The sequence below is a fragment of the Hylobates moloch genome, unplaced genomic scaffold, assembly GCF_009828535.3.
Source record: "Hylobates moloch isolate HMO894 unplaced genomic scaffold, HMol_V3 SCAFFOLD_12, whole genome shotgun sequence".
Classification (NCBI taxonomy): domain Eukaryota; kingdom Metazoa; phylum Chordata; class Mammalia; order Primates; family Hylobatidae; genus Hylobates; species Hylobates moloch.
In genome coordinates, this window is record NW_026652287.1 from 70,604,795 (window position 1) to 70,628,236 (window position 23,442).

General features: G+C 39.2%; 1 protein-coding gene across 3 annotated transcripts in view; it reads right to left on the reverse strand.

The window, feature by feature from the left end:
- The window catches only part of PTPRB (protein tyrosine phosphatase receptor type B), a 123,636-nt gene that overhangs the window by 60,087 nt on the left and 40,107 nt on the right, over positions 1–23,442 (reverse strand). For all 3 annotated transcript variants that reach the window (XM_032170731.2, XM_032170733.1, XM_032170732.2), the window contains 7 exons: positions 21,995–22,273; positions 20,418–20,675; positions 17,964–18,227; positions 15,621–15,890; positions 12,689–12,949; positions 6,433–6,699; positions 1,840–2,103 (listed from right to left, as the gene is read on the reverse strand). In XM_032170731.2, the coding sequence (XP_032026622.1) occupies positions 1,840–2,103; positions 6,433–6,699; positions 12,689–12,949; positions 15,621–15,890; positions 17,964–18,227; positions 20,418–20,675; positions 21,995–22,273 (1,863 nt within the window). The remainder of the gene's footprint in view (positions 1–1,839; positions 2,104–6,432; positions 6,700–12,688; positions 12,950–15,620; positions 15,891–17,963; positions 18,228–20,417; positions 20,676–21,994; positions 22,274–23,442) is intronic.

Here is a 23,442-nt window from a genome sequence, read left to right on the forward strand (position 1 = left end):
CTGAATATCACGTTAAGTCAATAAGGAGCTCTCCAGGTGGAACGGGGTAATTTGTGGAGACCTGCCTTGCTACACAGTGAGATGATGTGATACAGAATTAGAAATATTGGTATTTTCACCCAAAATGTAGAACAAGAGCATCAGAAATGGAAAAGGGCATTAAGATAATCGGCCAAAATCATCAAGAGAACAACTCAGACATGACTCTCCAGTTAAACTGATTTGTCAGGGGCAATGATTTGCCTCCATTAGTCATGCACCAAGTCCAAGTTCATGCTGGTCAAGGAGTCAAGAGGATGCACTGAATAAAGAATCACTTTCTTGCATTTTAAAACAATCTCAGCAAAAGACTTTGCAATATTAAAGTCATACGGATAGGAAATCATCATGCATTGACATTGGTAGGAAGCAAGGGGTTGGTAGTTAGGTAACACGTCCTTTAATTTCTGGTGATTTTTAGGCTCCAAGTTGATCAATATGAGACCCTGAGGTAAGACTGCTTTGTAAATAGAAATCTGCTTTTCAGATCTAAGTCATTATTGTGATTGTCAGTGTAATTGGGCTTAAAATTATTCGAGGGTAGGGATAATCTCTTTATATCCCTGACTAGTGCTCTCGGATACAGCATGATGGAACGGACAGCACTGGAGCTAGGCTGAGCTCCACTACCAGTCAGCCCTGCAACCATGGAGAAGCCATACTCCCACTCCTTCTCTGGGACTTCCTTTATATCCAAATGAGGAAATAGGATTAGATCATTCTAAGGACCCCTTCAATGCCAGCATCCTGTAACAATATAAATCAGAGGTTCTTAGCTTTTTGGGGGTCACAGAAACCATAAGAATCTGATAAAAGCCATGGACTGTTTCTTCTCAAAGAAATGCATATACCTTTCCTACCCCCAGCAATCTCATAAACAATTTCAGGGGTTACTACATTCCTAAAGTCTCCCACGAACCATGGACTCCCAGGTGGAACCCCAATCTAAGTGATTTCTGATTATTCCTTTGCCAAATATTTACTGAGTGCTTACTAAGCTCCAGGTCCTGTGCTAGGTAACAGGATAAGGACAATTGTCTCAGAACCTTATGGAAAAACTGACATTTTAAAATACAGAAATCAACCCATTGCTTAGTAGGAAACATCTGACAATGTATTGATGCCAACCTTAAGCAGAAATCTCAGGTATAAACCCCAGAAAGCATAAATATATTGGGAAAATGGTAGCTATTTAAATTTAATTCTTTCTAGCACATTGGACCGAACATTTGTTTCCTTTGCTAAGATTTTTGCTCCCTAGTCCCAGAACCATAAAGGTTCACATTTTCACCTTGTGTGAAAAAGGATGAATAGTGGTTTTGACCAACAGACATTTCAGGATGGATTTCAGGATGGAGAGCTTTGTAGGCACTGGAGTCATTCAGAACTGGGTTTAAAACCAGGATCTGAAACATACTGGCTGTTTAACAAGGTAAATAGTTGGGCAAGTTACTTGACCTCTCTGAACCTTGGTTTCCTGATCTGTAAAATGAGAATAATAACAATGACTACCTCAATAAGGAGTTCATAAGGGTTAGTTATAGTTAAGATATATAAAGCCAGGCCCTAGCAACCATAAACGGGAATACTTTTAATGCTATTTGAATATGATATAAATTCTAGTCACACAGGGTCTGCTCACATAAGGAGTTTCTTGGGGTAAAATACGAAGACTCCATAACAGTTTTGTGATCTCAAGGGCCTTGCATCCCATCATTACAGAATTGCTACAGCTCTGTGGTGCCCTGAGCCACATGTGAATTGGATCTTACGGAGCCCTGAACGTTCATGCAGCCTTACCTGTCCGCTCTTGGCTGAAGGAGTGATTTTCATACTTGCCACTCCTTGTAGTTATGGTCACGGTGTAGAGGCGGCCTGGGGTGAGGGAGCTGAAGGAACATTCTCTGACAGACTTGGCAATGACAAGGGACTGAACCACCTTGCCATCATGAGACAATGTCACCTCATAGTTATCCACATCTCCGGGCGCCGGCAGCCAGGAAACGCTGAGGTAGTCATTACGACCGGAATTGTTCACCGTTACTCCACTCACACTGGAAGGGACTGTGATTTTGAAAGGTGGGGGGGATTCAAAAAGAAAAACACAGTCAAAAGTTTGAATCGTCTATTGCAGTCAGCACAAACCGTGGACTCAGGAGATCTAATCTGATTACATAAGCGGTCAAGGAAGTGTGAGGATTTCACTCAGCTTCCAGAAGCTGAGTGTTTTTACATCAGAAGACTAATCAAAATAAAAATGTCAGGAGGCCTTTGGGATGCCTCGTAAATACAAGGATGCCACTACAGCATTTTTATGGGGTTGCTGTTTGTAAAGCATTTCAAGCAGAGGCATCTTTATAGAATGTTTTAGAAGGTTCCCTGTAAGAAAGGGAACAAATATTTCAACAATCCAAATGAATCAACTTGAACCAAACTTCCCAATAAAGCAAAAATGTTTGAGTGGAAAGGGGAAGAATACGATAGCTTTTCTAAAGACCTTAAACTGGGATAGCTTCAATTTTCTTGTGATGAAGTTATTTATTCCCGGGAAGTAACAGCTAACACAACCAGAGGGACCGTTTTCCCTTTGCAAAGCATTTCCTGCCCTCTAGTGGTAAGAAATAAGCCTAAAAACCTATCTTGGAAGTAAGAAGTCTGGAAGCTGGACCAACCAAGGGCAGAGAGAACTATTATGGCGATAATGGGTTTTCTGATGTCAACTATAATCATTTGCTTATATGAATTGGGGATTAGTGTCACAAACGTTTACCAAGAACCTACTATTTGCCAGGTATACAAAAATGAAAAAGGCATGAATGTCTTTAAGAAGTTCTCTGGCTGGATGTATAGTCAGCAAATTAGTAATTGCAATATTGAGTAAAAGTTGAACCACTTATCAGAAATAGGTGCCCACTAAATAGTACTGCCATAAATGAATATAGGGTTAAAATATTACAGTATATATGAACTGCAATACTGTTTTAATCATTAGTTGATTAACTTAACAGTTTCATATGATTGTCAATATCAAGTACATCACTTATAATGGACAGGATTTGGCTAGATGACTTCTGAGAATCCTTCTAATATAATATGCTCGGACTTTGTGAATTAAGCCCCAAAGCATACCTTATACTTAAAAGCACTTATCCATCACTAAAAATTATAAACTGCATTCTAGTGAACAACTCTGGTAATGTTGATCCACATATATGGACATTTCCTAGATATAAAGTTGAACATTTCAGCCAGAAGATTTATATATTGGTACATCTCTTCCTTCCTTTTCTTTCCTTCTTTTCTTCCTTTTTTCTTTCTTTCTTTCCTTCCTTCCGCCATCCAACCATCCATACATCCTTTAGTTGCTCTCAAAAGCAACTTGTTATGCTTGTTTTTAAAAACTGCTGGAAATATTTGCAACTACTAACATTTTATTAGAAAAGACACAATTATCAAAAGTTTTCACAGAAATATGATTCACATGTTTAAGAAAAAATAGATACAAAATTTGTTTTTCCTTTAGGATGAGCATTTTCTCAGATTAGAATTAGATTTGTTAAGTATATCTAGTATCTTTAATTTTAAATATTCTGCCATCTTATCTGGGCTGGGAGGGTTTATTTATATGTTTCAACTCAGTGGAAACAGGTGAAATATAAGAATACCTTTCAAAATTATTTTAATATTGACTAATAATTCAGCAATTTGAGGAGATGATAAGGATTATCAAGGCCTTAGCCACTGAATTCTTTACAATTGATTGTGTACAAAATTTACTAAAAGAGGCACCTTTCAAAATCCCTATTATTGTGCTTCTACAGGAGTCTCCCATTTTCCTCCTTTATCATGATAATGTGTACTCTTCATATGTTTGAGTAAAATAACTCGTGCTCATATTTATTCATATTTGATTCTCTCCTCAAAACTTTATGACCATTCTTCAAAGAATTTCTTGTCCCTTTTTTGAATGCTTCTATTATATAATATGGGTCAAATACTTGTACCTTTATTCTAATTAAAATATAGGTGTAAAAATAATTGTAAGTCTCACTTATTTAACGTGCACAGTTATTTCAAGAGATAGCACAGACTAGACTATTTTAGTAGCTCATAATAAGTTGGACAATCCTTGTGGTATATAAAATGAGAATCAACCTGTGTGGCAGAATATGGTTCCCCGACCATTTCCTTTTCCTCTTGACACACAGCTACACTGCATTTCTCAGGCTCCCAGGCAGTCAGATGTAGCCATGTAACTGAGTTCTGGCCAGTGGAATGTGGGTGGAAGTGAAATGTCTACTCCCAAGTCTGATGAGTTGTACCCCTCCCCCACCTCCATTCTCTGGAGAAATGGGGAGAGCTCTGAGGACCTACAGCAAAGAAGAGCCACCGATGGTAGGAGACTGGATCCCAACCAATAGAGGCATCCAATCATGAACACCCACATTATACAGTGTCTAAGCACGAATTAAATCAGTCGAATGTGACTGATATAACTGCAAATCACTGGGAAATGAATGCAAGGTCGTCTTCCACTCCTCTCCTCAGCTTTATTATTTCTCCTTCCCTATTCTGACACCCAGGGTAGGAGTGAATTATTGTGCGTGGATTAAAACACAGAAGCTTAGGGAAATAAGTTAATGGCAGAACTAGGAGCAAAACCTAGGCCTCCTGATTTCCATGCTAAGCTTTTCAGCTCCCTACCCCCAAGCGTGCTACACCAATGGATGGTGCCGAGAACCATTAAAAGAAAGGAAAGAAAATATCAGGGAGAAAGATGCAGGTGACGGGCCGGGCGCAGTGGTTCACACCTGTAATCCCAGCCCTTTGAGAGGCCGAGGCGGGCGGATCACAAGGTCAGGAGATCGAGACCATCCTGGCCAACAAGGTGAAACTCTGTTTCTGCTGAAAGTACAAAAATTAGCTGGGCATGGTGGTGCGTGCCTGTAATCCTAGCAACTCGGGAGACTGAGGCAGGAGAATCACTTGAACCAGGGAGTCGGAGGTTGCAGTGAGCCAAGATCGTGCCACTGCACTCCAGCCTGGTGACAAAATGAGACTCCGTCTTAAAAAAAAAAAAAAAAAGATGCAGGTGACAATGTCAGCTGTCATAGAATGAGGGAAATGGGCGTACACCAGTGAATTTCTACCAAGACTATGAAACATCTTCTCAGTGACTTCATTGTTCTTCTGGAAGAGTTAATGAAGTTAATGTCCTCTGGGTTCATTAAGTAGGTGAGATTCATGAGTTTGGAAAGAGATGCATCTATGATGCCTGCAGCTGATAAACAGAATTTGAGTGTTGAGGATGCAGAAGGAGAAGCCTGAAATCCAACTCACAATAATTATATAAAATTAAGTAGACAAGGTCCCACTAATAATTATCAAAGCTTCTATTGGGTTTATGTAATTTTTTTCTTTCTAAGAAACAAACATCCATTTTATATATCATATATATTAATTTTTTATGTTCTTTCATTGTATTACGTAGAAAATTCTACCTCCTTCCTCGGTGCCATGGCTCCCTGACACACATGACCATAATGACACTTATTTGTTTACTTAGCTTTCTAACAGGGAGCTCTTAAGGTCGAGAAAAATTGTTTAGATAGCATATTAAGCACTTAACGTTGTTTATGAAAATATACGAGACCTGGAAATTAGATCAACTCCACCTCTGACCATATTAACTGGAGATCATTTTCTTTTTATGTCTTGCAAACCAAGAATATAAAAGAGTGAAAGATGCTTTCTTTGGGAGGTTTATTTTGTTTTTTATCCATTATTGTTTACCTTAACTGGGACATAAACATTTCAAAGGAAATCAACTGAATAGGGGGATAAGTCTAGGCATCGAGTGAGGAGCTCTTACATGTTCATTGGAGATGTTAAAATATTCAGCCGGGCGTGGTGGCTCACGCCTGTAATCCCAGCACTTTGGGAGGCCGAGGCGGATCACCTGAGGTCGGGAGTTCGAGAGCAGCCTGACCAACATGGAGAAACCCTGTCTCTACTAAAAATACAAAGTTAGCAGGGCATGGTGGCACATGCCTGTAATCCCAGCTACTCGGGAGGCTGAGGCAGGAGAATCGCTGAACCCAGGGAGCAGAGGTTGCGGTGAGCCGAGATCACGCCATTGCACTCCAGCCTGAGCAACAAGAGCGAAATTCCATCTCAAAAAAAAAAAAAAAAAATTCAGAATTTATTCTCTCTTGCCATCACCCATCGCCCAATTTCCATTCCATATACCTTCTGGATGGCTAGCTTTTATGAAACTTAGCTTTTATGAAGGCCAGGGATGAGTCTGATTTTAGGATATTTCTATAATATTCTGATAGGGGTCTCATGTACTCAGATCTTAGTAAGTCAGAGACACATATCTCTACTTCTTACCTGTTCTTCCCTCCACCACCACTTGTCGGGAAGAGATCCCTCCACTCACTGTTGTTACCACCACGGAGTACAGGCTGCCGGACTTGAGAGAGTGGAAGCTGTATCCGCTGGTCTCACTGGAGATGCTTTCATTTTTAATGACCACGTTTTCATGGATCAGTAAGACTTGGTAAAATTCTACGTCTCCTTGTGCCTGGGTCCAGTTAGTAAACAGACTACTGGTCATTCCTTGGTTGGCCACATGCAAGTCAGTCACTTGGGCAGGCACTAAAACAGTAGACAGAAGAAAAAACAAATGACACTTAGTCACCTTAAGAAAGTGTAAGAAAAATGAGTCAAAAAATGGAGACAGACTTGAAAGTGCTAAAAATAATTTTTGTGTTGTTGCTATAGACTCTCAGTTCTATTTCCTGTGGCATATGGAGAACTACTCCTCTAGAGAGGCTCTAGTACTTTGAAAAAGCTGCTTATATAGGGAATCGAAATTATTTAAGATCCAAAGATGAGATGATGCATGCTTATTAAGTGGTTTTGATTTTAAATTTTAGATAATGAAGGCTATTTTTGAAAACGGCTTAGTTAATGTGATTTTATCTGTCCTTACCCCACGAGAATTCAAAGCTATCTAATCTACCTGAGCCAATCATTGTTATGGGGTGGTATTGGGAATTCCCTTCAGTCTGGTGATTATGGTCTAGCAAACTGGTTAGTTCTACACTGGCACATTCTCAAAGGGGCTGTTACTATACATGAACATGTGATAATAATATAAATTATAATATATATTAAAAATAATAATGATAATAACAACAACTACTGAATGCCTACTATGTGCCAGTTATGAGCTATATGTCTCATAAAGGTTACATTATTTGACACCCATTCAGAACTCTATAAAGTTGATTTTATTATTCCATCTATTAACGAGGAAACCAAGGATCATAAAATGTAAGTAATTTAGCCTATATCACAGTGCTAACAAATAGCCAACCTGGAACTGAAAGCTAGATTTGTCTAACCCCTAAGCCTGTGTCCTTTTCCTAATTAACAACATTTATTACTTCCAACTTATCGTTTAACAAATCTCATACACAGATCTTGAAGTTGGCACTTGGTCAATATACATTCTTCTTTGTGCCTCTTTCCTGAATTATAATAATCAAAGGGATTGGAACCTTGGCACCCCTCTTTCTCAAAGTTCATTGACTTCTGGATTAAGATACAAAAGTGTTCATTAAAAAAATCCTTACAGGCCGGGCGCGGTGGCTCACGCTTGTAATCCCAGCACTTTGGGAGGCCGAGGCGGGCAGATCACGAGGTCAGGAGATCGAGACCACGGTGAAACCCCGTCTCTACCAAAAATACAAAAAATTAGCCGGGCGTGGTGGCGGGCGCCTGTAGTCCCAGCTACTCGGAGAGGCTGAGGCAGGAGAATGGCGTGAACCCGGGAGGCGGAGCTTGCAGTGAGCCGAGATCGCGCCACTGCACTCCAGCCTGGGCGACAGAGCAAGACTCCGTCTCAAAAAAAAAAAAAAAAAAAAAAAAATCCTACTGTATATGGATCAGATTCAATTCTAAAGATTCAATTATAATTCTAAATTTTATGTGAAAGGCAAACAGCTACAGTGGCCAAAGCAATTTTGAAAAAGATGAATAAAGTTAGAAGACTAACACCACCTGATTTCACTAAAAATCTTGTGATCAAGACAGGATAATACTGGCAAATGGCAGACAGAAACATAGATTGATAGAACAGAATTGAGAGCCCAGAAATAGAAGAACAAATACGCTATCTATGGATTTTTTAGAGATCCAAAGGCAATTTCATGGAGAGAAGATAGTCTTTTCAATACATACAGGTAGAATTATCAGATGTCTATGTGCAAAGAGAAAAACCTTCACCCATATCTCACATCATATATAAAAATTAACTCAAAATGGGTCACAGACCTACATTTAAAACCTAAAACTATAAACTTCTAGGAGAAAACCTTTGTGACCTTGATTTAGGCAATTATTTTTAGATATGACACCACAGCATGATTTATGAAAGAAAAAAATTGATAAATTAGGCATCAAAATGAAAAACCAACAGAAAACATTTTGACCAAGGACAAACAAACAATCCTATTTTAAAATCCGGCAAAATATTTGAACAAAAAACTTACCCAAAGAAGATAAATGGGTGACAAATAAGCTTGTGAAAGGATTCTCAAAGCCATTAGACATTAGAAAAAGGCAAATTAAAACCACATGAGATATCATTATCTTATTATAATGGCTATTCCATTAGAATGGCTAAATTTTAAAACAAACTGCTAATACCATGTACTACATGCTGAGAATATGGAGGAAGTAGAAATTTCATACATTGCTGGTGGGAATGCAAAATTTTACAAATACTTTGGAAAGCAGTTTGGCACTTTTCTACAAAGTTAAACACTCATTTACCATATGACCCAGCAATATGGGTGGTGGGGATGATAAAAATGACCTTAGGTCTAAAACAATGCCTTGGACTTACCTTTCTGGCAGTATGATAGGCTAGATACCATGAAAATCCTTCTAATAAACACAACTATACATATTGAATAAAATATGAAAATGTAAATGAATGACTTGTCAGGAATGTAAGGGATTCTCAAAGGCCAAAAAGTAAAGGATACAGAGGTAATTAGATCATAAAGCAAACTATTGTGTTGAGAGCACCTTTCAAATGCAAATGTAAGCTTTGATTTTATAGCACTGCAGGATATTGGAGAAAGGAGGTAAAGTGTAGATTTTTCCAGGCTGAAGAAACTCATAGGTGACCTTGCATAACATTGGAAAGGCTACATTCTAAGTATAAGTGAAATAAATAGTCTCTCTTTACTCCCCATACAACTTCAGCCTTCTTAATACTGGATGGAGAAAACAATTTCCTCTGAGAATTCATAAACTTAAGATAGTTTCAATGTGTTTGCAACCTGAATTTATAAAACCCAAGTGATCAAAAAACCTAAAATTGACAATTTAGATTAAAGTAGGTCTGGTTTGATAGTAGTCTTGTGCACCTGAAAGAATCAAATGAAAATTCTTTCTGAAACTCACCTTCAAACATGGCCTTAAATAATTTCCACAGAATAAAATTCTAGGGAAAACGAGCTTACAGTAAAAAGAAATCACATACATTTAAAGAAATAAAGCAACATAAACAAAAGGCAGGAAAATCAAAAGACAACAGAACTTCTGAAGATTTCAGCTCTTATAATTATCAGACATAGGATGGAAAATAAACATTGTTAATTTGCATATAACAATACAGGAGGGGAATGAAAATATAACTAAAGAGCAACAGAGCACAACATAAATTTGAAAGAGAGCCAAAGAGAATGCTTAAAAGTGAACAATTAAAATTTAAAACACAGTGGGTAGATTTTAAAATAGATTAGACAAAGCTGAAGAAAGAATTAATGAAATGAATCAAAGATATGAGAAAGTTACCTATACTGTAGTTCAGAGAGAAAACGCATGGAAAATATGAAATATATTGATGTGTTCTTATACGTGTGTTCTAGAATACCAGAAGATGACAGAGCGGGGAATGGAGAAGGGGCAAGAGGCAATATCAGAGAGTTAATAGCTGAGAATTTCCAGGATTGTAGAAAGACACTAGTTGGAAAGTACAGAAATACCAATCAATCTTAAGCAAGAGAAACAAAAAGACATATATCTACACCTTGATCATTATTGTGAAACAACAGAACCCCAAAGGCAAAAAAGCAGTCATAGCAAACAGACTCATAAAGAAATAAAAATCAGACTGACAGCTGACTCAGCGCAACAATAAATCCCAGAAAGACTAGAATAATATCTTCTATGTGCTGAGAGAAAATAGCTTTAAACACAGAGTCGGAACTTAAGGAAAATATCTTTCAAGACCGAGAGCTATATAAAGATGAGAGCTATATAAAAATATGCCCAGCAAAAACAAAATTTGAGAGAGTTTGTCCCTAGAAACTCTCAATGAAGAAATTTGAATAATATTCTCCAAGATAAAGGAAAATAATCCCAGATAAAACATCTCAGATGCAGGAGGAAAAAATGAGAAAAAAGGTAGTAAATTGGTAGGTATATCTAAACAGATGTTGACTATATAAAGCAATAATTATATTTTTGTGGGATCAAAAGAGGAGAGAAAAATAAGATCCAGGACAATAGTATATATGTTGAAAAAGGAAATTTTTTTTTTTTTTTTTTTTTGAGGCAGGGTCTCGCTCTATCACCCAGGCTAGTGTGCAGTGGCAGGATCTCGACTCATGCAACCTCCACCTCCTGGGTTTAAGTGATTCTTATGCCTCAGCCTCCCGAGTATCTGGGATTACAGGTATGTGCCACCACTCCCAGCTAATTTTTGTATTTTTAGTAAAGACAGTGTCTTGCCATGTTGGCCAGGCTGGTCTTGAACTCCTGGCCTCAAGATCCACCCATCTCGACCCCCCAAAGTGCTGGGATTACAGATGTGAGCCACGGCGTCCAACTAAAAAGGGAAATCTTGATGACTTTGCTTCCAATTACACGGAAAAAATGAAAGCAATTAGAAGATAACTGCTCACCCTACAACGATCCACCTATTGGCATCTGCACCCACATATTCTCTCTTTCCTAGCTGATATGGTTTGGCTCTGTGTCCCCACCCAAATCTCATCTTGAATTGTAATCCCCATATGTCCAAGGAGGGAGGTGCCTAGATCATGGGAGCGGTTTCCCCCATGCTGTTCTTGTGTTAGTGAGTGATTTCTCACAAGATCTGATGGTTTTATAAGGGGCTCCTTTGATCTCCATCACTTCCCCTCCTGCCACCTTGTGAAGAAGGTGCCTGCTTCCCCTTCACCTTCCACCATGATTTTTAAAAATTAATTAATTAATTTTATTATACTTTAAGTTCTAGGGTACATGTGCACAACATGCAGTTTTGTTACATAGGTATACATGTGCCATGTTGGTGTGCTGCACCCATTAACTCGTCATTTACATTAGGTATATCTCCTAATGCTATCCCTCTCCCCTCCCCCCACCCCACAACAGTCCTCGGTGTGTGATGTTCCCCACTGTGTCCAAGTATTCTCATTGTTCAATTCCCACCTATGGGTGAGAACATGTGGTGTTTGGTTTTCTGTCCTTGGGATAGTTTGCTCAGAATGATGGTTTCCAGCTTCATCCACATCCCTACCAAGGACATGAACTCATCCTTTTTTATGGCTGCATAGTATTCTGTGATGTAATATGTGCCACATTTTCCTAATCCAGTCTATCATTGATGGACATTTGGGTTGGTTCCAAGTCTTTGCTATTGTGAATAGTGCCGCAATAAACATACGTGTGCATGTGTCTTTATAGCAGCATGATTTATAATCTTTTGGGTATATACCTAGTAATGGGATGGCTGGGTCAAATGGTATTTCTAGTTCTAGACCCTTGAGGAATCGCCAGACTGTCTTCCACAATGGTTGAACTAGTTTACAGTCCCACCAACAGTGTAAAAGTGTTTGTATCTCTCCACATCCTCTCCAGCACCTGTTGTTTCCTGACTTTTTAATGATCGCCATTCTAACTGAACTTCCACCATGATTGTAAGTTTCCTGAGGCCTCCCTAGCCATGTGGAACTGTGAGTCAATTAAACCTCTTTCCTTTATAAATTACCCAGTCTTGGGTAGAATCTTTATAGTAGTGTGAAAACAGACTAATACACCAGCTGACATTGAGGTTAGATTCCCCATGCTCCTTTCTAAAGCCAATTCCTTCACTTGTGCTCTAGATCCCAATACCTCTTGCCTACTCATGGAATAACTGCAGCAATTCTTCCCTCTCACTTTACATCATCATGATTTCCCTTCTACATCTTCTAGATCATTCCCTCCAGCATAAAACATGCTGTTATTTCTTCTGCCTTTAAAAAATCATCCTCCTTTCAACCATAGTTCCTCTTCTAGATGCTGCTCTACTTCTCTGCTCTCCTTGACAGCAAAACTCTTTGAAACGGTTGTTCTTTACTCTTTTTCAAGTTTAGCAAACTAAATCCAAGCAAAGTAAAAAGAAGGAACTAATAAAGACAAGAACTGAAATTGGTAAAATAGAAAACAAACACAATAGAAAGGATCCATAAAACAATACTCAGTACATAATAGGCAGTTAATGAATACTTGTAAATTGCATGTTAAATAGTAATTCAGCAGACAGAACACTTTAAAATGTAAAATTTATAAAGGTTACTACCTGTTCTTCCTTTTACTGAAGAGGAATTTTTTAAGTCTCCACTAATACTGGTGACTGTAGCCATGTATTTTCGTCCAGGCACCAGGTCAGTAAAAGTGAATTCTTTGGCATCTTTGGAGAGTGACTTGTGGATCAGTAAGAGGTCTCTGTCAGCTAGGGAAATGATGTATTTCTCCCATTCTGCTACAGGGGCCTGCCACATGATGCTCAGTGAGGTTTCATTGGCATGTTTGACACGAAGCTGGAGGACAGCCAGGGGGACTGAGGAAAAAGCAATGGAGACTTGGGTCATTGATGGACTGGGGCACATTCATAGAGTATACTTTTGAGAGTTCTCCTCTTCCATCCTTAAGAGTGTTTCAGTTCAACATGTTTTACGAATGTCTCTGAGCATTAAAACAAAATCTTATCACAAAAAACTTTGTTCATGTAACCAGAAATACAGACTCAATTAGAAAACATCTTTCCAGAAGAGTCATTGATTTTTGACTATATAATACTTTATCTTTTTATATGAATTCTGTAATACAAAAATATTTACTCCAATCTTGTCATTCACAAAATCACAAAGAAAAGTTCCTGTCTGAGTATTTAGGTGGAGTTAGGAGTATTTGTTACCCCCATAGGTTGAGGAGACCAAGTGCGACTTTCCCTCATTTCTGAAGTGGGGGGCACTGATGTGTTCATGGAAGGGCGAGTTGGCTGGCAATAATAGCATCTAACTGAGGACTTATCTCAAAACTGATTCCTTTAAAAGGTTTTATTATTACAATTTCTAGGAGACATTAAGAATAAACTGTTGGTTGGGCGCGGTGGCTCACAGCTGTAATCCCAGCACTTTGGGAGGCCGAGGCGGGTGGATCACTTGAGGTCAGGAGTTTGAGACCACCCTGGCCAATATGGCAAAACTCCATCTCTACTAAAAATACAAAAATTAGCTGGGCGTGGTGGCTCACATCTATAGTCTCAGCGGGAGGCTGAGGCATGAGAATTGCTTAAATGGGGGAGGTGGAGGTTGCAGTGAGCTGAGATGGTGCCACTGCACTCCAGCCTAGGCAACAGAGCAAGACTCCGTCTCAAAAAAAAAGAAAAGAAAAGAATAAAGTGTTGCTGCCTTAAATTATGAAAGAATCAAGTATTAAAAATTTTACTGTAAATTTTGCATCCATAAATTTTCTATAAATCCATTCTAATTGAGTCCCTAACTCTCCATCTTCCTTCTTCAGTATAGAGAAATAATTTGATTATTTACATCGAGGCCTACTTCAAGTTACCTGAATAAGGTAAACTGGAGACACAGTTTAAGAAAAGTTTGGGCTGGGTGCAGTGGCTCATGCCAGTAATCCCAGCACTTTGGGAGGTCGAGGCGGGTGGATCACCTGAGGTCAAGAGTTTGAGACCAGCCTGGCCAATATGGTGAAACCCCATCTCTACTAAAAATGCAAAATCAGCCAGGTGTGGTGGCACATGCCTGTGATCCTAGCTACTTGGGAGGCTGAGGCAGGAGAATCGTTTGAACCTGGGAGGCAGAGGTTGCAGTGAGCCAAGATCGTGCCATTGCACTCCAGCCTGGGCAACAAGAGTGAAACTCTATCTCAAAAATAAAAAAGAAAGAAAAAGAAAAACAAAAGTTTGGCCTGGCACCGTGGCTTATGGCTGTGATCCTAGCACTTTGGGAGGCCAAGGTAGGCGGACTGCTTGAGGCCAGGAGTTTGAGACCAACCTGGCCAACATGGTAAAATCCTGTCTCTACTAAAAGTACAAAAATTAGCTGAGCCTGGTGGCACATGCCTGTAATCCCAGATACTCGGGAGGCTGAGGCACAAGAATTGCTTGAACCTAGGAGGTGGGGGTTGCAGTGAGCTGAGATTGTACCACTGCACTCCAGCCTAGGCCTGGGAGACACAGCAAGACTCTGTCTCAAAATGTAAAAATAATAAATAAATAAATAAATAAAAGTTCTCCTGAGAATTATGCTGACAGCTGAGAGCCCCTAATGTTCTGTGATCTTACATTTCCAAATCATTTGAGGTGAGTGATAAAATATTGGAGATGACAGAGACACTTGTCCTGTGAAATACTAAAAGTTGCTTAGTTTAAGCTGCTGTAGGTCTTTGATCATCATCCAGTGGATACTAATATTTGGAAGATGAGGAGATTACTGCAAGACACAGTTGGCAAGCTAAGTGGGTGTCATGATCCTTTTCTTTGACATTGTTCTAAGAAGAACAGTGAATCCACGTAGTTATTTCCCTATTATCAGGCGAACTAAGAGAGAAGGTATTTGAATTTCACTCTAAATATGGAGTATTTCGCATTACAAGGATTATCAAGGAAATGTTGAACTTAGAAATGCAACTCTCTTATTTGACAATATGAGTACAAGTATTTGACAGTATGAGGATACTGAAACATGAATCTTGGTATTCTTGCTGTCACGATTATATTGCAAAGCTTTGGGCAAGTTATAACCTCTTTGAGTCTGTTTTCTCATTTCAGTAGCCTTATTCTTCCCTTCCCTAAAATCCAAATATATCCCTCTCCACTTTAATCACTCTTCCTTGGTACCTGAAATCCCCACATTAGTCAACATGAGGTCAAGGCAGTGGTTCCGTAATGCTGATCACTAGCAAAACGTTCTTGTTTTGTGGGAAGGGTTAGTCTTTATTTTCAGAATGTATCCATCCTACTCTTTTGGTGTTTAAAATGGCTTTCTTTCATGAAATAATGGAGTTATTAGTGGAAGTGATTTTAAATGTTTTAATTTGACAAATTAGGTGTTAGAAACCCCATGTTAGCCTTAAAGTCCTTAATATCTCAAATTCAGAAAACACCAGGGTATGATATTAGCAGTTATGGCAGTTACCTGGGTTACCTGCGAGAGGGAACAAATTACTCTTCCATTGTTATTAACATCTTCTTATTTGCCTACCTGTCCTGCCTTGGCAACGCTCAGAATTCTTCAAATTTCCACTCTCAACAATGACTTCCACCTCATACTGTCTTCCCGGCACGAGCCCCGTGTCATCCAAGACATACTGTGTTTCTTCCTTTCCCACAGTGATGTTGAGCAGCACCACAGAATCATTGAAGAGTAGGATCCGATACTGCTCCCAGTCTCCAGCAGGGGGCGACCAGCTCACTACAAGAGACCTCATCCTGCCATTATTGTTTGCCTCCAGGTTTGCAACTTTGTCTGGAACTAAATGGTGAAATGATGTCAAAAAGGAGATATTACAGACCAAAAGTAAGGATACTCATTTACTTTTCTTGGGCAGCAGTAGATAGGAGACACAATATCTGCAGTTCAAAACATTTCTATCCCCTCTTGATGTCTGTGGATTGCAAATGAGTGTTCTTTATTTTGGAGACACTTGACACACAAGAAATGTCTGCTAAAATCATTTTAGTAATATCAGTAATGTAATCTTCTGTTATAGTGTTAATAATCTAGTGATATGTGGCATCCTTTGGAAGAGATATTGGATGTCGTGATCATGAGGCATTCCTTTCTTTCTTTTCCAACTGAAAAGATTAATGTTCTTGCAAGATTGTTTTTTTTTTTTTTTTTTTTTTGCTTAAAAACATTCAAGGTCTCTCTATAATCTACAGAATAAAATGTCAAGCCCTCTGCTTACATATTTTTGGCTCTTTCAGTTCAGACCCCATATCCTTCCAGTCTTAACTGAGACTACTTTCTGCAGCCATCCTCTCTCCTTCCCTACCCTTTGGAAAGCTGGCCTCCAGTTGTATGTTCTGTAGACCTGCAAGTCTCCTGGGCCCTTCTGCTTCTGGGCCTTTGCTTATTTTGTCCCCTCCACCCCAAAAGCTCTTCCCTCTTTTCCCTGTTTGTCACAAACGTTACATCTTTTAGGTCCTTATTAAAGACCATTTCTATTTCCTCCAAGTTTTTTTTTTTTTTTTTTTTTTTTTTTTTTTTTTGAGACAGGGTCACACTGTATTGCTAGGCTGGAGTGAAGTGATGCAATCATGGCTCAATCACAGGGCTCAAGCAATCCTCCCAGCTCAGCCTCCTGAGTAGCTAGGACCACAGGCACATGTCACCATGCCCAGCTAATTAATTTTTTTTTTTTTTTTTTGTAGAGACAAGGTCTCATTATGTTGCCGAGGTTGGTCTCAAACTCCTGGGCTCAAGCAACCCTCCACCTCAGCCTCCTAAAGTGCTGGGATTATAGGCATGAGCCACAGCACCCTGCTCCCATTTCTTCCAAGTTTTTACTGCTCTTATGAAAGAAGATTTTATCTTTCCTTTTTGACCATATAGCTCTTACTTCAGATCTCTAATAGCAGAGAGAATGGACTCTGGAATCAAATAGCCTGGTTTAAATTCTAGCTCCACCACTTACTGGCTGGATGACTATGGACAAATTATTTGACCTCTTTGGATTATCTGTATAATGGTAATAATAACAGGACATCTCTCACAGTTTTGTTGTGAGAACTAAATGAAATAATGGGTGTAAATTATTTAGTCAGTGCCTGATACATGCAAGTATCAATACAGTCACTTATTAAAATGTACTATTTTTATTTTTGTACATGTGTGTATTCCACGTCTGTGTGATTAAAATGAAACTTTTCTAAAGCAGGAGTTGGACAATTTTTTCTGTAAGGATCAGGTAGTAAATATTTCGGGTTTTGCAGGATGCATATGGTCTCTGTCTCATCTTTTTCTTGTTTGTTTGCTTATTTGTTGGTACAACCCTTTAAACATGTAAAAACCACTCTTAGCTTGAGGGCGAAAGAAAATCAGGCCACAGACCAGATTTGGCACCAGATGGGGTAGTTTGCTGGATCCTGCCTTAAAGGCAAGTAGCATGTCTTATTCATTTTAACAATAGTACGGTAATTTACACATATAAGGCACTGGATAGATAAGTGTTTGAGGACATAAATTAATAAAATAATGTAAAATAATGTATGGAAAACATGGTTAAATGCTAACTGGTTCTCACTGTAAGAATGAATCAGAAATGTTTTATATACTGGTATCAGTGCTAATGCATTTATGCTACGTAAGTGATGTGACATGAAAAAGCATAAGACAGAAACAACATGCAGGTCATTCAGAAATCCAAACTCATATGCCTAAGTGACTCAGAAGAATGGGCCATACTCCAGACACCTTCAGTTACATAGGCTCCACTTCTCAGATTGGGAAAGGAGTTTTCCTGCTAACTTATTTTGTCCTATTTTAAGGTGGATCAGAGAGTGATTTGAGCAACCAAGGAACATTCTGGAGCCCAAGACTCACATGTTCTGCCCACTGCCATCTTCTGAGCAGACAGTTCACCGGAGACACAGCTGACAGTAACTTGATAAAGTCGTCCGGGGGCTAACTCTTTAAAGTGAGTTTCAGTAACCCGAGGTGCTAATACTCTGGATTCCTTGATGGTCCCTTTGTGAGAGAGGGTGATATTGTAAGAATCCACATTTCCAGGAGGTCTTTGCCACTTGACTTTTAGAGAGGTCAAACTGCCATCATTTGTCACCTTCAGATTTGAGACTTCCATGGGGGCTAATTAGGAAAGAACAGAAAGGAGACTTTTACTCAGGATCTCTCACCAGTCCTATGGTCAAATTTTGACCTGTAATTTTATTTCTGCAAACCACATTCCTTGCTCTGGAGAAAACAAGCACTTCAAGAGGCAAACATTATCCTCTTCAGATGGTGAAAAAATAAAAAAAAAGTTTTAAAGAGGCAAAAAGTAATGTTGTAAAACCAAAGGTAGGCCATATGCCTAGTGGCAAGGCCAAAACCTTGGCAGGCAGAAGCCTGGATTCTGGTTCAGACTGGGCCATTAGTCAGCTGGGAAACTCTGGACAGCTCTTCTAGTTCACTGAGCCTTATGGTGTTTCTTATTGGCAAATGAGGCTAGGTCAAAGACCTACAATGGTCCTTTCCAGTTCAGAAATTCTTTAAGTGGAATGCACAAAGAGGTCTGCCATCTGCCTCATTTCTTATCGCCTTTATATATTAATATTCAGTAATATTGAGTACATAGTAAATAGATCAACCGATTGGTGATTACAAAATTTTATGTGATAAAACTACTTTAATTTTTATATTAAATCATGATAAAGTTAATGAGTTGTGTTACTACTTCATCAAAGGAAAGTGATTAAAAAGGAGATACCCTTTGGTTAATACTCTTTCTAGAATATAAATTAATGAAGCTTCCTTAAAAGAATGGGCGGCCGGGATCAGTGGCTCACGCCTGTAATCCCAACAATTTGGGAGGCCAAGGCGGGTGAATCATGTGAGGTCAGGAGTTCAAGACCAGCCTGGCCAACATGGTGAAACCCCATCTCTATGAAAAATACAAAAATTAGCTGTGCGTGGTGGCAGGCGCCTGCAATCTTAGCTACTCGGGAGGCTGAAGCAAGAGAATCACTTGAACCTGGGAGGCCGAGGTTGCAGTGAGCTGAGATCGCATCATTGCACTCCAGCCTGGCCAACAAGAGCAAAACTCTGTCTCAAAAAAAAAAAAAAAAAGAATGGGCATAGCACTCTGATTTTGCATAAGGCAGTCAGGAATGCAATTTGCTCTTGAGGTACATAAATAACTTTTAAGAACATTTTTGGCCAGGAATAGCTACATATATTTGAGGTGTGCTATAAAAGGTATGTAAATGTACTGGTGTCCTCAAATATCTTTCCCACCAGCCTCCTATAGTTCCAGAAACTAATGTCTAAGGTGCTACATATATTAGAGTTTCTCTTAAAATTACATAACTTACCAAGAGAGGAGATTTAATGCACACATTAGACTTGCTAGAAGCATTAGACTCTACTAAAATGTAAGCACTGTGAGGGCAGCAAAGACTTTGGCTCTCTTGGATATTATATCAGCAATGCCCAGCATCTAGCTTACATTGAATAACTATTGGCTGAATGAATGAAAGTTTGTATAAATTACTCATTAATACTTAGCATAGATTCATTTATTAGTCTAGGGTAGGCTGTGGGAATAGGTCCTGTGGTATTGGGTCCCAGGTCATGTGGTTAGATAGAAAATTTTGGAAATGACTATCACACAGGAGTAGGGCTATGTATAGCATGGAGAAAGTAACTCTGGTTCACTGTGAGTGATGTCATAAAGACAGTGGATGCCTGGTTAAGAAAAGGAAGTGGCCGGGCGCGGTGGCTCACGCTTGTAATCCCAGCACTTTGGGAGGCCGAGGTGGGCGGATCACGAGGTCAGGAGATCGAGACCACGGTGAAACCCCGTCTCTACTAAAAATACAAAAAATTAGCCGGGCGTGGTGGCGGGCGCCTGTAGTCCCAGCTACTCGGAGAGGCTGAGGCAGGAGAATGGCGTGAACCTGGGAGGCGGAGCTTGCAGTGAGCCGAGATCACGCCACTGCACTCCAGCCTGGGCGACACAGTGAGACTCCGTCTCAAAAAAAAAAGAAAAGGAAGTAGGAATCCTTAGCAAGGAGATGGAGTATTAAAAAGAGAAGAAGAGAAGCTAGGTCCATACCAGTAATTAACTTTGCCTACTCAAAATGTTGCCAAGGGCTAGCCTAAACTTTAGAATGAAAGAGAATCCTTCTTTTTCTGAGTAGAAAAGTGGATATGAGTTTTCTATACCTTATAAGAATTTCAATTTGTCCTATATTACTGTTATTCATATAATAAACTTGATTTATTAAACATTCTCTTGATTTCACTTTATTCTTCTTCAGCTAGCTAGGGGGAACTTACCTGTCCTGACTAGTTTCCACCTGTAGTTTTGCAGCCCTGAGGCCTCAGTCACAACAGTGAGGTTGTAGAGGTAGCCAGGGGTCAGCCCATGAAAAGCAAAGGAAGTAGCATGTTTGTCCACAACACCGCCATGAACTAGGATCCCTCTATCCATTAGCATCAGCCGATATCGTTCCACATTCCCAGAACCATGGGACCAGGAAATCAGGAGAGAATTGGCTTTTGTGGAAATACCAATATCTTTCACTGGAGATGGCACTAGTGGGATAAAATGCATGTCCAAATGTCATTCATAATTCTCTTATAGGAGACATAGACACATTTAATTAGAAGTCACACATTCATTTATGTTCCTCTGTACATCTTAACTTGGTAATAGCATTAGTAAATAACAGGGTTCTGGAAATTTCACTGGAACTTTGATTAGTGCTCTTTTCAAGTCTGCAGCCTCAAGTTACATCATAATTTACTTGTCTGCCTCTCCTACTTAATAGGTATTAAGGTAGCTTTTGCCAGTGAAGTATATAACATTGCACAGCAGGAAGTGGAAGAGAGAAAGGAAAGAACTATAGAAGATGAAAAATGGAGAGGAAGATTTAAAAAAGAGAGAGAAAATGTGGCACATATACACCATGGAATACTAGGCAGCCGTAAAAAAGGATGAGTTCATGTCCTTTGCAGGGACATGGATGAAGCTGGAAGCCATCATTTTCAGCAAACTAACACAGGAACAGAAAACCAAACACTGCATGTTCTCACATAAGTGGGAGCTGAACAATGAGAACACATGGACACGGGGAGGGGAACATCACACACCGGGACCTGTTGTGGGGTGAGGGGGATAGGGAACGGACAGCATTAGGAAAAATATCTAATGTAGATGACAGGTTGATGGGTGCAGCAAACTACCATGGCACGTGTATACCTATGTAACAAACCTGCATATTCTGCACATGTATCCCAGAAATTAAAGTAGAAATATTCCAGAACTTAAAGTATAATAAAAAAATTTAAAAAGAGAGAAAATGAGGGGAGAGCAAATGACATGAAAGACATGTTTTATGGAAGGAGGGAGCGATGTGCCATGTATATCATAATATGTGGGTGCACAGATGGCTTATTTTTCACCACATCGAAGAAACAAAGACTTGTTTCAAACATAGGAATATTTAGGAAACATTATGACTTGATGTTATGAGAAGAGTATACAAAGAATAAAAACATCTAAAAAATAAGTTTTATGGCACAAACTTAGAAAATGGGGCAGAAAGTCTTGCTGCTTTGGATTTGAGTTAGAAGGGCCATTAGGGAGTATCTATTCCAAATTGGAGAAAACTGCAGTTCCACAGAAGTCCCATGACTTCTTCAAAACCACTCAACAAGTTACCAGCATAGCCACGCATCCTATTTTCAGTCCAGTCTGTCCACTGTATCCCACAAGCTCCTTTTACAAATTTAACTAATTGCTAATTAATTAACTTTGTTCTGGAGTAGCAATCTTACTCCTATTCCTTGAATAAAGTATAACTTGAAAAGTATCCTATTAACTACTCAGCTATAAAATAAACAGGTCTTACCTGTTGATCCATTGGTATAAACTGAAGAAGAATGTTTTCCTCCAGAAACAGCTGTGATGGTAATATTGTATTTACTACCAGCAGTGAGATTGAAAAAAGTGTATTCATTCCATGAAGTACTTTCTTGAATTTGAACCCCCTGTATCTTTTGGTTATTTTCATCAAATAATTGCACCTCATACAAGGTGACTTTTCCGGAAGAAGGAGTCCACCAAACATGCAAGCTGGTTGAAGTCGTCTTCTCTTTACTGACTCCAAACCTAGCAGGAGGTAAAGGATCTGCAAGGCAAATACAAAAAAAAAAAAAAAAAAAAAAAAAAGAACATGGCTTGAAGACTTTTGCAAATAACTGCTTATTTTACTGCAGTCCAGGTTCATTTTTCTCAAAAATCTGTTACTTGTGAAATAAATTGGCATTTTGCTTCACTTCCAAACCTACCCTTTCACTTTTAAAAAAAAAAAAAAAAAAACCCATTTAGCTACTAGTCATATGAATTCCTTTTTCTACTAAAACTTTTTTTGTTGTTGTTAAGGTAGCTCTGATCTTGAAAGTCCAAGCAAAGTTATATTTTCTTTGGCTTGCAGTTTAGCAACTTTTTCAAACATTGACAAACATCCAGGTTATGCCTGGATAAATACTGAAGATCTCAACAGAAAATACAGATATTAAGAAATAATTTGAAATATACACTGAACTTCATCCTAGGTTGTAGAGTGTTGGTGTCTAGTATACGTAACTTTGGGTGGTTTTTAGATATTAGACAACCACAAAAGATACACATCTGATTATAAACCTAGGATAGGTTTGCTTACCAAAATGGATTCTCCCAGTAGCTGGGATTCCCTATATCCCTAGATTTTTTTTTTTTTTTTTTTTTAAGATGGAGTCTCGCTCTTGTCGCACAGGCTGGAATACAGTGGCGTGATCTCGGCTCACTGCAACCACCGCCTCCCAGGTTCAAGCAATTCTCCTGCCTCAGCCTCCCGAGTAGCTGGGATTACAGGCACACGCCACTGTGTGCGGCGAATTTTTTTTATTTTTAGTAGAGACAGGGTTTCACCATGTTGGCCAGGCTGGTCTCAAACTCCTGACTTCAGGTGATCTGCTCGCCTCAGCCTCCCAAAGTGCTGGGATTACAGGTGTGAGCCACCACATCCGGCCCCCTATATCCCTAGATATTTAAAATCTCAATTTTGGGGCACTTTGGTGCTGCCAGAGCACCCAGAGTAAGTGGGAATGGGCAAATCTTGCACTCAACTGTTCACCTTATTTCAACTCTCAAAGCCAAGGATCAGTTTGAGAAGACCTGCTTTGCCTATGTTGAATCTCCACCATTGAAATTGAATAGAATAAAAAGCATATCAGGGTTAGGAACTAAGTCAGTGATATTTAGTGAGCAGCCATTCTTTTGGTACAGTGGGGAGTAAAGTCTAAGAAATAAGGGGCT